Source organism: Chaetodon auriga, chromosome 21, assembly GCF_051107435.1.
Source record: "Chaetodon auriga isolate fChaAug3 chromosome 21, fChaAug3.hap1, whole genome shotgun sequence".
Lineage (NCBI taxonomy): Eukaryota > Metazoa > Chordata > Actinopteri > Chaetodontiformes > Chaetodontidae > Chaetodon > Chaetodon auriga.
In genome coordinates this window covers 2,812,152-2,829,289 of record NC_135094.1, presented here as the reverse complement: position 1 = coordinate 2,829,289, position 17,138 = coordinate 2,812,152, and the positions used below count along the sequence as shown (strand labels likewise).

General features: G+C 47.8%; 1 protein-coding gene across 1 annotated transcript in view; it reads right to left on the bottom strand.

Annotated features, from left to right (window-relative positions):
- drosha (drosha ribonuclease III) overlaps nucleotides 1-17,138 on the bottom strand; it is an 80,027-nt gene that overhangs the window by 31,371 nt on the left and 31,518 nt on the right. The window contains exons 18-23 of the mRNA XM_076761508.1: nucleotides 15,197-15,335; nucleotides 15,030-15,090; nucleotides 14,635-14,694; nucleotides 11,702-11,801; nucleotides 8,987-9,089; nucleotides 2,543-2,613 (exon numbers count right to left, since the gene is read on the bottom strand). Coding sequence (XP_076617623.1) covers nucleotides 2,543-2,613; nucleotides 8,987-9,089; nucleotides 11,702-11,801; nucleotides 14,635-14,694; nucleotides 15,030-15,090; nucleotides 15,197-15,335 — 534 coding nt within the window. The remainder of the gene's footprint in view (nucleotides 1-2,542; nucleotides 2,614-8,986; nucleotides 9,090-11,701; nucleotides 11,802-14,634; nucleotides 14,695-15,029; nucleotides 15,091-15,196; nucleotides 15,336-17,138) is intronic.

Genomic DNA, 17,138 nt, shown 5'->3' with positions numbered 1-17,138 from the left:
CGGCTACCGGTGTGACAAGGAGTCAACACAATCCGAGGCAGAGCTGGAAAACCAGGCGGTCTTCAGTGATCTGGAGGGTTCATGGTTGAGCAGCAACTACTTGTGTCAGCTGGTAAAACTGTGACGCTGCTCAGCCGTCATCAACCGTCCGATAAAAGCCAATTCATTTTACACACTCTAAAATTAGACTAAGGCAGGACTTCTTTAGGTTTAACTGCTAATTTGGCTTTGTATTAAAGGCCTTCCAGCAATCAATATACGGTATATTTGCCACCACTTTCTGTACCACACTTTATTTCCACGTCCTCCCTACAGACGTCACATGTGGAGTCCCTCAAGGTTCGATTCTGGGACTCCATCTGTTTTGCATTTACATGCTCAGTGTTTGTCACATCAGGAAGGGTCACAGTTCTTACTGTAATGCAGATGATCACCAATTATATGTACAATTTGACCCTGTGTGCATCCACTCATTTCATATTCAGTGCCCGGTGGTATTAGGCAATCTTTAAAGTTAAACAGGACAGGTGTTTTCATACTAATTAAATTTGAAGGTCGTGTACAAAGCACACAGTTATTTATGCTTTTGTTACTTTTGTATTAACCAGTGTAATTCCTTGTTTTCTTGCATAAGCTGCAGAGCTCATGCAGGCGGTGTGCACTTTAAAGCACATCCACATTGTGGTTATTTCTTTAAAAATGCTCCCATTAGATTTTAGAAACGATCTCAGGATCTTGCAGATTACCGAAGCTGAAAGGTGTCGTCTCGTCCCGTCTGCACCTCTAAGCTTTAATGTCCTGATTCACCATTAATCTAAGATCCTGTATTATTACTATGATTATCATTAGAAAAGCAATAAAATCAAAGAAAGATTCATCAAAGATTGAGCACAACTTCAACAATTCTGCATCTGATATTACACCCATTCTCCACTTCGGTTGCTTTTTTCCATAAAATAAGCTACTAATGCACCTTTTCTTTGTCTTTATGAAGCCGCACATCGTATCTCATCATAAATTTGACTGTCATGGAAATACAACAGCAACAGCAGGCATCTCTGCAGTCGTGGGATATCATGGAAGGATGTTTGTTTGTGCGTGCGTCTCTCCATCCTGCTGCACTGCTCGTTATAATAAACATTATTTTTTTCCAATCTATACCTGTTCAGCAGCTCACAAAGCCTCTTTTTTTAAGGGGAATCTCTCATCACACAAATACAGACCTCAAATTCTTGACAACTCGATAACTGCTGTCAGCTTTCATGGCCAGAGGATGACAGTAAAACAGAATCAAGGACGTTTCAGCTCTCCACATACAAGCAAATACTCTACTGTCAGCACTCAAACACAATGGCTGGTCAGGGCGGAGAAGACAGTAATTCTGGCCAAGCGTGGAGACAAATCAAGGCCAAATGTTTCAGCTGCTAAAGTGAAAAAACTACAAATTGAAAGAGAGTGTGGATCCGTTGGTTTGGCACCAATAATCATGTAAGTGAATCACGTAAAAAAAAAAAAAACACACACAGTAGATGAAAAAGCATCTGAGTGAAATAAAAAAGATTTCAATCACTCCAGCCTTTTTTGTTTTTCAGGACGGGTTACAACCAATAATGATAATCTCCCTCAGTCGTGTTGTGGTTTTCATAGATTTAGTCCCGAAGCCTCAGATCAGGTCTCTCAAAGACGACTGATTTTGATCAAACAAGTCTGATAGATCAACATGTGTCCTGAAGTGTGTGGGAGTCGCCGAGCGAGTCTCAGACAAACACCCTCAATACCCAATTAGAAGCAGGCCTGCTGCTACCAGACGTGCCGCGAGTCATTTAATTGATTCATAACATTTCTTGCCAACATAAATGCAAATACTGATTCATTCATCAATTATTCATGCCTGCTGATCACACACACACACACACACACACACTCACAAACAATAGCAGGTGTCCTGCTCGAGACTGGCAGACCGCAATTTTCCACACCTCCAGTTCATTTTTCAAAATATACAAGCCGAGCTACGGCTTCATCCAGATTTTCCTTTTTCTCCCTTTTATCTTTGTGCGCATCAGCATAAACACAATAAGCAGCTCGTCAAAAGTACTGCGGGGTGAAGCCAGCGCTGCGAGATCTCAGGTTCTGAGACTGGCGAGGCCTCAATATTGTGCAACGTGTGGTATTTTGCCAATACATGCAGCGTGTGGGTTTGAACGCATAAAAGAGACCAGATTGGTGGAAGCGTCGCAGTTGTGTCTTCAACAGATCGAAATAGGAAAATCTTGTCTAGCGTGTCCGCAGCTCATCTCTATGACTGATGTGTACATACACGGGAAAATCCACAAAATCTGAGATTCCAGTCGGCTAAATCCAAACACTTTTAGGACCTCTCCGCTGCTCGGTAAATCCAAGCACTTTTAAGGTCTTGATTTTTTTTATATCCAAGCACTTTCAAGTACCTTCCACACACACACACGGCAACCCAGAAAGAGACACACGCTCATGCAAACACACAGCCTGTACGTGAAACTACAGAGTGGTTATCAGTTACCTCGCCGTTGAAGAGGAGTCTGCCAAAAAGCTGCCGGGCCTCCTCCAAGCCGCCCTCCAAGTACACAGCACCTGGAAAGAAGAGGGGAACACAAGAAGCGAAGGATGAGTGAGACAAAATCAAACCAATGAAGTTCAATCAGGACTGTGTGCAAACTGGTATGTGCCGGAAATAACTTCTATAACATGTGAAACGGTAAACCGGCGCCCGACCTCCACCCGTGCAAATTCAAAGTAACTGTGAAAAGCTCGACACTCCACCAGCGCGTTGCTGGTGTGAGAAAATTTGAGCAATTCTGAGGCAATTTCAGACTTCTCTCCTAATGGAAAACTTAAAATTAATTGAACTCGGCAATGAGTTATAATTGCTTTATTAAAAGTAGGAGTGCATTTTTATTGCTTTTTGGTGGCGAAATGACCTCGGGGTTCCCGTGCAGATCCACCTCCTCCCTGTCAGAGCGCAGGAGGAGGAGGAGGAGGAGGAGGAGGAGGAGGAGGAGGAGAGGAACAGTTGCGTCGCCACGTGGAAATGGAACTGGCCAAGGTCACATAAACATCAAACTTGAATTTAGAGTGGCAGGTTGAGCCTGCGTCACAGGCTGAGGTATGAATAGGCCAGACAATCGTGTGCACGCCCACATGCACACTTGTGTACTTCATGTTCAAACCCATTCATGGACAGTGTGAACAGAAGTATAAAGTCCTCTTTGTCCTTCGCCCACACTCTCGGGCAGGACCTATCTATGCAGATGTCCTCACAACAGACAAGCCGGTGAGTCTAATTTGGATTGTTGGGGTTTAAAAACACATTTTACAGAGCATGTGCACACACCAACACACACACACAAAAGGCAAGGGACAAAGAAAGACATTCGACAGAGGACTGGTCCCAAATGATGAGAGAGAGAGAGAGAGAGAGAGAGAGCGAGAGCGAGCGAGCGAGCGAGCTGAGACCCTCTCTATGGGATGATACGAGGCATCTCCAGCTCATTCGGTCGCAGCTCCTTTGCACAAGTCTCCTTCGTTTGTTCGGTTGTTTTGATCTTCTACTGTTTCTGCTAAAATCAGTGGCACTATCATGGTGCCTTTAAGCTCCGTACAACTTCGAACCATCACACTTAGGGTGGCTCATTCAATTTAGAAAGCAATAACCACCTGGCAAATTGGGTATACAATCGTGCAGCGGTTTTTATTATGTGCATAAATGAGCCAGTGGAAATGGGGCGCGGTGCGGCTGCAAGTCTAAATGCGCAAACTGCTTTCATGGACGACATCAACAACATATGAGGGATTCATCATCTGGGGAGGGAAACTGCTTTCAGATGGCTAACAGGCCATTTACACACACACACACACACACAGTGAAGATGAAGCCTACATAACCGAAACCATAAAAAAATACAAACAAACCACCTAGCGCAAAGACAAACACAAACGCACACCCACTCTGTCTGCCTTGTACGCCCTTTACTTCCAAACAGAGTGGGAAATTACTACCAGCCATTGCCCAAATGTTCGTAAAATTTGATTAAGCCTGACAACTTTTCGTCACCCCAGCAGCCACTTTGGCAACTAACAGGCTCTCATTCATTTGGAGGCTCTTTACTAATGTAAAAATCTGGTTGAGTGGTAAAATAATGAAAGGAGCTTGTGAGTTTGGAAGGCAGTCATTGCGGTTTTCACAACAAAAAAACTCATTTCCCGCCATGCTTATGATCATCCACAACCCGAACACAATACGCCTATAAATCAATATCTATAAATCTAAGCTCTTCTTGAAGTGGGCCACAAACACAACATGCCACTAAAGCCCTGCAGATGTGTATCAGCGAGCGAGGCCTCTGTAATCTACAGGGCGAGCGACTCGCTGAGGCTGACCGCAGGAGGCTCAGGAGAGGGGAGCGGTTCTTCACGATGTTTTCCACTGAGCATCAGCACTGAGATTTGTGGTTTTACCATAATGTGGACCTCAGTTGTAGACGCAGCTACGCAGCAGATGTCTCCTCTGGAGACCAGCTGTGGGAGGATAAGAGCTCCCTCGGAGGACCACGTTTTGAGCGTCTTTCAACTATCACTCATAATGCATTCGTGTCTGTGAACGCTGAGGCTGGGGGGGTGTGGGTGGGGCCGGAAGGCAGTTTTCTTCATGTTTTGATGACACAGCAGATTTGGAAAGTTCCCCAAATGGAGGCCTCAAAGTCGCTGAAACTCAAAGTTTTTGCTTCTTATTAGATTTTCAAAACTTCTTCCAAGAGGAAGGAGAAGGTGGGGAGTAAGCGGGGAGGGGGGGGGGGGGGGACCAGGAGAGCCTCAAGAGATTTCTAAAGGTATTAAAAATCTAAAAGCAACACCTTTGGTGTCAATCAAAGGCCCTGTGGATGAAGAAACCAAGATATGCAGTTAATTCTAGCGAGAACGCTCTTGACAAGGCGGCTGTCCGTGCAGAAAGTGTGCCCCAAAGCGATCCAATCAATCGCACGACTTGCCGCAATCATTAAACGGAGATCTGTGCTTCGCAGCGAACCCCATCAGCCTGCAAAGTTGCAGCTGACGCCCTGAATCCACACAGCCCATAAAGACGCCCAGCCAACTCAACTGGCAATTACATGCTAGCATCTCTCCGCAGCTCATCTTGCAGTAACATCATGCCCTGGCGATAACACTCTGCAGTCTGAGAGCTCCGGCACGTCCAAAGCGCTGAGCTGACGACCCTGCCGGGGCAGCCGGCACGGAGCATACAGGAGGCCCGAGTGAGGGCGCCTGCCTGGAATACGTGCATGAGGAACGGGGACACTGGATGTGAGCGCACACAAACGTGACTCATTCATCAGCTCCGTCAAAAACCTCATGACACTGACGTTTGACAGAGTGCAGCACAAAAACAGCTGTTTTTCAAAGCCCTCATCGACCGCACAGAGTTTTAGCTTCTGATTTTACATCGTTAAACTTTAGAAATTCAAGGTTGAGTGCACCGAAACTCAAACTTATTTAAGGCAGATTAAATCATCACCTTCACGCGGCTCCTTGCTTTCATTAGACACTGAGCTCAATGAGTCTGTTTTCTTCACTCTGATCTGGGCCCAGAAATGAAAGCACGGCCTAATGGTGGCCGACTGGAAGCTGATAAATTACAAACTCCACTTTGCAAATGTGACGCAGGTCAGAGAGAACAAAGTGCACAAACTCTTACAAAGTTTTCATGCAGTGCTGCGGAGAGGATATCCGTCATGGCCCGAGACGGCCAGCCACTAATGAATCTCAACATCTGTCACAAGTCTAATTCAGACGGCCATGCCGACTATACAGTGTTATGTTTAGGAATAGAATTCCAATGTCTGTGGGCTTTCAGTGACCAATAAAAATCCAGAGTCAGGGGCATATGAAACACCAGCGGCTGACAGTCACATTAATAACCTAGAATGAATTATTCAAAAACGCTCAGGCTCTAATCCATCAAATAATATATTAAGCCGCTGCCTCTCAGCTCAATGGGGGCTGAAGCAGCAGACGGACACAGAAAGCAACACATTAAAGGCAAAAAATAAACCAAACCACAACAGGAAAATAGAATTTTTCACCACAGCAGAGACAAAGGCAGGCTGAGTGCACTGAAACATCAAACATCTTACTTTTCAAAAATGAGGCTTGGAGCGAGGGGGGGGGCAAAAAAAAGAAAAAAAAAAAGAGGGTGCGAAAGAAACCAACTCCACCACTGCTACCATCGCAGCAATTAACAAAGGGAGCAGTGCTCGCTCAATGAATACACCGGCTGCATTGTGTATGAATCTGATATTCAGCAAGTGAGAGATAATCCTTTCTCTCCGTTCTTTTAATAGGAAGAGCTTAGAGAGGGCCCTCACAAAGGTTCACCATCTGTATCCCCCATGGCTGCTGGCAGCGTATAATCCACAGATCAACTGTACAAGGAAATTAGGGCCATAAAAACAGAGTGGGGCCTCTTTTCTTCTTCTCTCAATTCTTTTCAAACAGTTCGGTAGGAAGGAAGCGACGTGGCTTATCAGCGAAGAGGACCTGAGAGGGAAACGGGAGGGCAACAGGCGCGCAGAGTTTCTATGAATAAGCAGAGGGAGAAAGTGGTTTCTGAAGACGAAGAGGTAAAGTGGGCAAGAGCAAAAGTACAGGCGGGGGGGGGGGGGCGGATGGGGGGAGGGGGGTGGCGTTACAGAACGGGAGGTGCGCGGGCCAAAAGAGCCCAAATGAGAATGGCCCACTCCGGCAGAAGTTAATGACAGGGGATCAGAAAAGCAAGATTTCCATTCAACACTTTGAATTATTCAGGGTTGCAGGGCACCCATTTGCATTGCAGATGCCTTTGCTTTCCATTCCTCCACCACTCTCCCTCCATTCTTCCTCTCTCTCCGGCTCTCTCCCTTTCTTTCGCTCTCTGTCTCGAGCAAGAGAATGGCCCTGCCTCAGGGTTAGCAGATAGACACATTCTGGAGTCGGTGGAGGGAGAGCTTCGCCCATGCAAAGCAGGAGATTATCTGCCATTTCCAACAAAGCCCAGGTTCAGCGGTCACTGTGGCGAAGAAACAAATAAAACAAAGGTCAGAAAACATGCACAGTAAGCCGTTAAAGCTATCTGCCAGGGCCTCGGAAATATTATGAGGATGTCATATTTCATCACAGCTTTCAGAGGGAGAAGCATTTGAATTCTGCGCGTGTGCACGCTGGAGGAGAAGAGCGTGTTAAAACAGAAAGAACAAAAAAAAATCCAAAAAACGGCGGCACCTTCAGACAACGAGGCAGCGACACATTTACGAAAGCGTGCGTCTGTTGATGCGGTGCCTGCTGCTTTTGGGAAAGTGGTGGTTTGACGTCTCTGTCAGACGAAGAGGCCCGCGTGAGGATGAAATGACAGCATCTGCATGCCCCTCGTACCATCCGCCGGCACGTGAGAGCCAGCCCAGTTTGCCCGGCGAGGAGAAAACGCTCTGTGCGGCGAGAGCGTTCTGAGGGCTGGAGGGTGAGGAGGAGGAGGAGGAGGAGGAGGAGAGGGTGATATGACAGAGTGACAGGATGACTCATCATCTGCGTGGCACATCTTTCACCTAATAACACCCAAACTCTAGATCACAGGGGGGAACAGAGAGAGACGGAGGAACGCAAAGGAGCATAAAGAGTAAGTCGGAGACGGGGGGGGGGTGGAGACGGATAGACGGCTCAACGACAAGGTCTTAAAGGAGGCGTTTGAGCTAAAAAAAACTGAAATGAAGATGATAAAAGTCTCATGAAAGCAGAGAGGCAACATCAGACGGCTCTCAACGCGAGTGGCTTTGTGCGTCTTCAGTGTGTGTGTGTGTGTGTGTGTGTGAGCGTGTTTTGGCCCTCAGCGTGTGTGTCTGCGGCGAAGGGGGGGGTGATATTTTTGAGTTAGCAATCCAAAACCCATCACCACGGGGAGCGCTCTGACAGCGGTTTGCTCACAGGTTCCTTCAGAGCGGCAGCCCTGTTTATTCATCACTTTTATTAAGTTGAGATTTGAGTTGGGGGGGGGGGGGGAATCCAGTGTCGTGGCCCCCGCCGCCTCGCTCGGATGTGTGCAGCAATGAGGCGGCGACAGCCACGGGACAGAATAGATTATGACTCCGTCTCTGCCGATAATGAACCCGTAACAAGAACGGGGCCCCGGGGCCGACAGGGGGCCTCGGCGCCAGTCAGCACTTTCCCCGCCGCTCGTCGCTCGGCTGCTGTTTCGGCGCAGGAGGGAGGGGAGGGAGGCGACGAAGATCTCTTTAAAGCCACCCACTTTCTGTATCTACCATCAGGGGAGCGCAGAGACGGCTGAACTGGTTCAATCAAGATGGCGATAAGATGAGGAAAGCTGCCGAGTCTGCAGCTCCGGGAGCGAGGCTCGGCTTAGCGCTGCCCATGGGGTCGGGCGGCGAGAGGAAGACCGTCCACACCAGAGCGCCTCTCTTTGTGTGTGTGTGTGTGTGTGTGTGTGCGGTTTCCAGCGTGGGGTCCTAATCGCTGCACAAACTCTATCACTGAGCTGCTCGCGGGATGAATAGCGAGCTGTGTACGTGTTTGGTGCGGGCACAGCGGAGCGCTGCTCTGGGGACCGCCTGTCCAGCCAGAGGTCAAACCACATCTCCTGAGATCAATAACGCCGTGTAACGTTTCCAGGGCCTAATGGGAGATCCACTGCAGCTATTTACACAGCTTAACACGCACACAGCACGCTGAAATCACCTATCCAAAGACTTGAACTCAGAGCGGAAGGCGCACCAGGTGAATTAAACACCTTTATGCACAAAAGCATCACTGATAAAAATACTTAAAGTAGGAGCTGCTGCAAAGTCCAGCAGCACAGTGTTAAAGCCCAAACCAACTTCTGTGCTTCCAATAGCAGCATGTACACATGTAAATCTGTCTTTCCTGCGCCGTCATCGTCCCAGCTCCCACCTCGCGGGAACCTCACCGATCAGAGCCTCGAAGCAGTTGGCCATGGCGTGCCGCAGGTCCGACTCCCGGCACAGATCTGGCCCGTGAGCGTAGAGCATGAAGCGATCCAACTCCAGTTTCTGCAGAAGACAAACACATTCGTATCAGCGCTGCCACCGACTCCTCGGTAATAGCCTCTTGAAAAAGTAATAGCATTTTTCGGTATTGCACATTTTCATAGGCTCTCCGCGGGGAGAGCGAGGGGGAAAAGGGGGCCAAAAAAACTCCAGGGAAATGAAAAAGATTGCCTGTCCTTGCTGGAAAAGGTTCTACTTCATGGCACTGACAGATGTGCCCATGTGTTGTCCAGCTGTGGCATGATGCACTAAGCCGACACAGGAGGAAAACGTCCACACACATGCACGACGTTACACACGCACACACACGCACACACACACACACACACACACACACAGGGCAGATAATCCCCTGATAAATTGTGAAATAGTCCAGTTTTGACCTTCATCCTGTCTGAAAAGTAGTGAGTTCTTTCACTGGTAAACCACTTTTTCTAATGACATACATTAGTGTATGACAGAAGTAGACTTTAAGCCTCATTGTCCACCTCGATGACATTGAAAAGAACCGATACTGAATTTAATACACTGGAAGTTACTATAAGGCCGTCCCTGACCTTATAAATATGTATTATCCTAATAACAACGTCCTGTTTATCTGTGCGGTCCCTGTGTCATTATGACATATCCGTGTTTGACACGCCTGCACCTGTGTGTGTCTCTGTATTATATGTACAAATACACTGAATGCACACACTTCACTGCACATTAAACTATACAAGATCTACCCTGTAGAGTACACGGTGTTACGTACTGATGCACTGCAGATAAGATGGTCACACTTGATATTAAAGTACACATATTATACATGTATTAGCAGGCAAATTAGGAGCATATATGCTCTTTTATTGAATTACAAAGGACAAATGAAATCCTTACTGTAGGGGTTTGGGTTATTAAGATCATAATTCATGTGCAATCCAAACTTGCTATCAATAAGCAATAATCAGCTGTAGGATCTGGACGTGCAGATTTAGGCCTTAATAAGTGCTTAAAAAAGAGCAAACAGGCTAATAAACAACTAATTAACGGTGAATGTGTGGACGTTAAAGCAGTGTTAATGTGTGATACTGGTATGATGGACTGTTACTGATCCTCAGAGGGGAAGCTGCAGCGCAGGACAGAGAAACGAACGGAGAACTTCGTTTGGCTCTTTATTTTATTCCAGTTGTTTACTTTTATTGAACCGTGTTTTCTTCCTGCTGCACCTCCTCGACTGTACTCGCGTCATTTGTTTTGTGATTTATGTGACTTAGCAGCTCTAACGCTGTAATTTCCCAGCGGGATTAATAAAGTGTTGTATCTATCTTCTCTCTTTTCATAACGTCTGCCTTTTACACGAGTTTGCCCATTTTTAATACGCTGGGAGTTTTGGTGTCGTTGAGGACGGGCTGGTCCGGCAGCTGCTGCTGATGTGGGTCTGCAGAGCCCTTTGAGACGGTTTGTCACGACCGAGCAGCATAAATACACTTTACTCAGAGAGAGGAAGAAAAACTCCAAATAACTGCAGTAATTGACCCAACAACTACAACCAAGCTCCTGTTAAAGACGGCGGCGAGCTTCCAGCGGCGCCGGCTGCGCTGGTCAACTTTGGTTTGATGAAGGCGTGTGAGAACGAAGCGGGACAATCAAACAAGGAGAACGACGAGGAGGAAACGCTGAGTTTGCGTTCGGTCTGAATAAATGCGAGCGAGTGTCGGTCAGCAAAACTTTTCTGCAACTATTTCTCCCAGCCAAGTCCACAGTAGCCCAACTTGACTTCCCTGGCAGAGCAGCACAGACAAACACCGGGCAAAAAACAGTCAGGGTGCTATTTAATTACGGCTGCTAACCGTTGGTGGTATCCCACCCCCCGTGATTGCACACACAAATTAAATCACGATTCACAAATACTCCAACTCAGAGGGAAACCGCTCTGACTTTTAAGCCTTCGAGTGAAGTGGCGGATTGTGCCGTTGCTCGCTGGAGATATTTTTTGAAAGATAATTGCGAGTGTTCTTGAGCAGACGGCTTTAGAGGAGCCTGGTAAACAACTTGGCAACGTCGAACACTGTATCACACTCACTTTACCGCGAGCGGCAAATTGAAACAAGCCAAACTGCTACACAGCACTAATGCAGATTCGGGCGGCTGCATCTTTGTATTCAGCGGGGAGCGACATGAAAGATTGAAGTTTTTAATTGCTTTCTCCACATCACGGGACGATTATTGTTGTGTTCTTTACAAACGTGCCAGTGAGTGAGGCTTGGCTGTACGACGCTGCCAGCGAGAGAGAAGGAGGGAAGCACGGGGAGCTAGCGATAACAGGAACTGGAGAGCGTTTCAGGAAGACCTCTAGGGGCCCGCAGGGACCCCAGCCGCACTAGTCTAGTCCTCCAACACAACAACCTTTTAACTCCAATTACAAACCTGAGGGGGCAAAAAAAGGGTAGGGGATGGCAGAAAGACAAAATTACTCTTTTCCCCAGCGCCCCCTTAGAAAGAAGCAAAGTCATAATGGCAAGACAGAAAACAATAACACTGTCTCAAACATGTTCTGCTGTCACTTCGCAGACCTTTCACCGGCCTGACCTGCAGACAGGCGAGCCGTTATGAGCCGGAGGAGGCCGGCTTACCTTGGCGAGCATGGCTAAGTGCTGGTTCTGCACGATGGCTGTTCTGTAGGTGGCCAGGCCGCCCTCCTCCAAGCTGGGGAAAAGGTAGTACAGGTGGACACTGTGGGCAGAGGAATGAGAACAGATTGCGGATTTAGAGCTGGAAAACATGACAGAAAACTGAAAATCAAATCGAGCGAAAGAACCCAACAACAGATGAAAATTGTTAGATATCTGTTTCATGCTGCCTCGTCCTGCATTTACCACATTTCTCAAGAGCACCTAATTAATTTTTTAGACATTTCCAGCCTTTCCAGGTCTGTGCTGGAAACCAGAAATGGCCGCAGACGCTTCAGTGGTTCCACAGCTGGGTTCCGGGCGAGCAGGTTCCATTTTCATTACGGTCCAGCGTCTCTCTAACCACAGCGTATCATTTGATTTCATTTGAATTAAAACAGGCCATTTAATTCAGTCATTTCTAATCAATGCAAAGGGAGGGAAAGCAGGTGGCGTTCTGTTTTCCAAATTCACGAGAGGTCTATTTGTTAGGGTATTGTGATCTTAGTGTGAAAACAAAGCACTTGGAATTAATAAAAACCACTTAGCGTAATGAAAAATAATTAGACCGGAGACATTTGGATCGCTGGCAAAAGTGTCAGTCACAGAGCCGAGCGAAGTGAGCTCCACAGCGCTCCTCAGGTACAGAAAACACCATGTTTGAACCTCACTTTATTAATCAGAAGCAGACTGACATAAGACAAAAAAAACGGGCTTCAAAGCGATGCAGTGAACTCTCGACCCCGGCGACCGAGCGCCACATGAAAACTGTTCCAGTAACTCAGAGCTCATCTGTAACCCATTTCTCATGTGCTCGTCCTCACATGCTCTGCAGCAGTGATTCTTAAACTTTATGGCTAAAATAAAAAAAGACATTACTAATTTAAGGACCCCCTCTGATGAGAGTCACACACCAATATGATCTCTTTTATGTAGCACAAGACGTATCATGGGCGAAATAAGCAGTCGGAGCCACGGCCGGCCAGCGTCTCGTACGTCACGTACGCAGTGAACCGATGCAGCCAGGCGCAGCTACGTACGGGTATTTTGCGAGCTAAGAAAAGAAATGGTGAGCCTTCAAAAGGATCCCAGAGCCAAACGACAGCCTGCACTGGCCTTTTTTTTTTTTTTGCACACAAGCAAGCCTGACGCTGTTCCATCCATTTATCGTGGAAGCACAGCAAGCTAACGTGTCGGTACGTTTGTTTTTCTTGCATTTTATGCTACGTAATGTTAGCCAGCGCTAACCCGCCAAGATGCTGAAAGGACATTTTATACGGCTCGAGGATGCTGATGAACAGAAGCAGTTTGTCTGATAGTTAAGCTGCTGAATTCGATGATGGCTGACAGAAAACTTCACACGACTTCGAGGTTGCTGGCGATGAAAGCGTGTCGTGTTAGAGGTCGTCCTCGTGAGATGCTAGTGTAGCGTTAGCGTGATGAGGTTCAGTAATTGAGGTGCGTTTGGCTCGTGGGAGAAGTTTTCCTTCAGGGCTTTCTGCCAGAAAGCATCGTTTGTGTGTTTGACGAGCAGCGTCGAAGGCGAGCAGGTACGATCGAGCTGTAGGCGAGCGGCGGAGAGGTGGGTGGAGGCGGAGGCTATTTGCATATTCATTGATCAGTGCATACAAAATGAAGGAAGAGGTGCGGAGATTCATCTGTGCTATTTAAAGGCATGAATGGAAAAACCTGAATGTATGTAACTTTGATGCACAGAGGTGAGTTTTAGGGGTTGAATCAATGCCTGAAGAGGAACTTTAAAAACTTACCTGGACTTTATTGACTCCCTCTAATCACAAACATTGCAAGTGGACTTATTTTTTTAACATCATCTGCTGACCGCTTTGAAAAAAAGACCTCCGTGACCCCCCTCTGTTCGACAGTAACTCCTCGTGTTAGGCCTATTCAAATGTGCAAAATATTCTGCTGGCTGGACAGCAGAGGCACAGATAGCCTCCGAGGGCAGCGAGCACTGGAGGTGCGCGAGGCAGCTGGCTGGATCTGCTGTACCCATTTAACTGGACAAGACGCTGATAAATAATTCAGAGGGCCGGAGCGTTAGGCCAAGCATGTCTCGTCAGACGCTAACAATCAAAGAAGGAAGGCAGAGGAAGAGGGGGGGAAGAAGGAGGGGAAGTGGCTAAACATGCCCAGAGAAATCCAGAGAAACAGAGGCTAACCACCGTCTTTGTAACACTGCTCTTGCTGCATAAGGAGCCGAAGCAGTGTCCTGTGTAACCCAGTGTCAGTTCCCATTAAGGTTTAATCCCGCTCCTGAATGCTCACTGTTGTGGAAGTGTTAGCATCGAGGGTTACGAATTAGATTTTGGTGGAAGAACTTATGCTGCTGGGCAAATGGAAGTCAGATAAAAAATCTATTCTTCCCTTTTGCAACCGATGTGAGTATTAGAGGGAGCGAGTCTTTTTCCTGTATTTTCTCTAAGTAATATCCACTCAGAGGAGGATGTAGAGGTCCAGTAGGCACGTAGGTGGGCACTTCCTTGCTCGGGCAGTGTGCGAGATTAATAATAGCTACATATAATTAGTACTGTGCTTAGGTAAGTGCCGGGCTGCAACGTCGGCACTCACCTGGGAGTCAATAACACAGTCAGCATTCCAGACAGCAATTCCAGACAGCTAATTGCAAGTTGTCATGGAGAATTTCAGGCCGTTAAAAAAAGGGAAGGGGGGGAGAAATTACCAATTACCAGTAAATCACTGTCTTGAATGAGTGGAAAGTACGGAGAGGAGTGCGGTGGTGACAGGCGGGGATAGATGTAGACAATGAGGGGAGAAATGGAGTGAGAGGGTGAGATAGGAACGAGGGGAGGGGGGGGTGTTGTAGTCGGGTTCAATTAGCGGTTGTGTCTATCAAAGATGTGCGAGCGCCTTCTCACCTGGTGAGGAACTCAACAACAGCATCGCCCAGGAACTCCAGTCTCTCGTTGTGATTGATCCTGCGGGCGGGGAGGAGACGGGGCGAGGGGGGAGGAGGGGAAAAAGGCGGACATGTGACGACAGTCGAAGAAGAGGGACGCGCTTCGGGCGCGCTCACACAGCTGCTCACCTGATCGGCGCTCTGAGACTAACAGCAGCTCACATTCAATAATAAGCAGTCGTTGCCCTTAAAATTAGCTCATTTCATTTCCCCTGAGACATCCCTTCCTTTCACAGTTAAAGTTAATTTTCTTGTCAGCAGGCCTGCCGGGTATATTAATCACAAGGATCGTCCCTTTGATTGCTCCCGTGGTCAGCGATAGCATGAACAGATATGAGCCCGCGGGCAGCCTACCTTGAGGGGGAGGGGTCGTCCTGCCCCAGACGAGACATGATGTTAATCAATGTGTTGATTCCTGAAAACAAATCCCCGGGGCGGAGAGGTGAGGGATCGCAGCAGACAGAGCGGCCATTTGACAGTAAGACAAGACGGCGAGAGGCGAGAGGAGAGGACGCACTCACCCTTCTTCCTCATGTACATGTGGTGGACCTTGCGGTCGCCGTACTTCGGCTGGCGGATGCCGCAGTTGGACAGGGAGTTGCGGGCGTGATCGGGATTCATGCCGAAGTTGAGGTGGTGGCTGGGGTGAGTCATGGCGAGCTGGGGGAGAGAATAAGGGAATAATCTCACACTTTTCAAGCACTGCGTCATTTTTAGGAGCCTTTCTTGGAAATTCACTTGTGGAGGAACCTTAATTTACTGGACTTCCTGCCCCAGAAAAGTCTCTGCTCCCAGGGAATCACTTCATGAGCTCCTGTGGCAGAGTCTGCAGCTCTGCTCCAGCCTGTGCACAGCATCCACTCACACAGCAGTAAACAAGCACTGGCTGTCAATAGCATCAATACGAGGAGTGAGGAACGAGATTTTCTTGTAATGTTAGCTGACTTTCAAACAAAGCTGCGTGGTCGACTTCCAAACTCGTGGAAAAAAAAGAAGTTAAACAACAGAAAGACTCGCAGTAGGGCTGTCACTTTTTAATCTTTCTGCAAAGTGAGGAAAAGTTTCATACTCAATCTGCAGTGATGTATGGGAACTCAAAGGGATTCTGAGCTCACCACCGGGGGGCGTTTGTGAAGCTCACCGCGACCTATGGCGCGCCCCGTTGGTTTACTCGGCTTCTGTCTTCCTCTGCGTTTAGCAAAATGGAGGAAAAGTACAGAGCCGAGCTGAAAAGCAGAGCATCTGAGCCGCAGCGTGTGAAAGCACTTTGGATTCTGCACCGCAGATGGCCAAACGGCGGGTAAAGACACGGCCGTTTGCCAATTCTGTAAAATGCAAATGCATTGCAGTAACATGAGCACGACAGCATATCTGAAGTCACCAGCGTTTGTCTTCAGAAGGCCTCGTCCAATGGCGGATTAGCTTCGGACACCACTCGCACATTTCTGACGGCGGATGAGGAGGCCCGAACTTTCCAAAGCCTACGTTTGGACAGCAGCTAACTAAAGTGTGGCAGCTGAGGTCCTGCGGCTGAATTTGAAAAATAGATCAGGATGAGGATATAAGAGCTGCTTCCAAACAACGTGACCGCACCACATCCAGCCTTTGTGGCGTCTCACTCCACCTCTGCACATCCGCTTCCCCACATCCACTCAAACATCATAGTCTCAGCAGTGAATCATCAGGAATATGCAGTGAGACGGTGTTATTGTCTCATCTTCAGCACCACAGAGGCTTTTCATTTCCTGATACAGCTCCTGAGTTTAGCTTCTGGGGCCTCATCCCTGGTCACAGAGGGCCAATCGTGGACACAGCGAGCAACAAAGTGACAGCATTTCGGCATCAAGAGCATGTCCCTGTGAAAAGCCTCCGCGGAGCCTCATCTGTTCCATTTCCTCTGTGGGCTAATGGCTAATTACAACAGCGGTCAACGCAAATCAGTCTAATAACGTTGGATCAGCTATGGCTGGGAGGGGAAGAGGAGCGGCAGCTGTATTTAGGTGAAAGAGGGAGCGAGGGCCCCCCCTGCCTCTTTGTCACCGTGGAGCTGTTTGTATGAAAATTAATGACTTAAACTTTCTGACCTGTAAAGAGGCGAACGTGGGAACTTAAGGTAAAGTCAGCCCGAAGGAAGCGCGAGGAAAACCGCTGCGCCTGGAAAGACCGAACATCCCGAACTCGCCGAGGGAGGAGAGAGATAGGGCTCGGTCGGGTACGTCGAGCCTTTATCAATCTTCCATTAGGAGAATGTTAATCTCAGCACCCCTCCTCCCTCCCTTCCTCCCTTCCTCCCTCCTCCTAAGAAAAAAACCTCCTCTCCCCCCTGGGCTTGCTTTTCAAAATGCTTGTCTCCTTTCAGCCAACTTCAAATCAATTTCAAGCTCCAATGAGATATATATGTAAAACGTTAACGGAGAGGTTTCAATATTTATAGTTGCTCGAGAGGCCTTCAGCTTCGTAGCC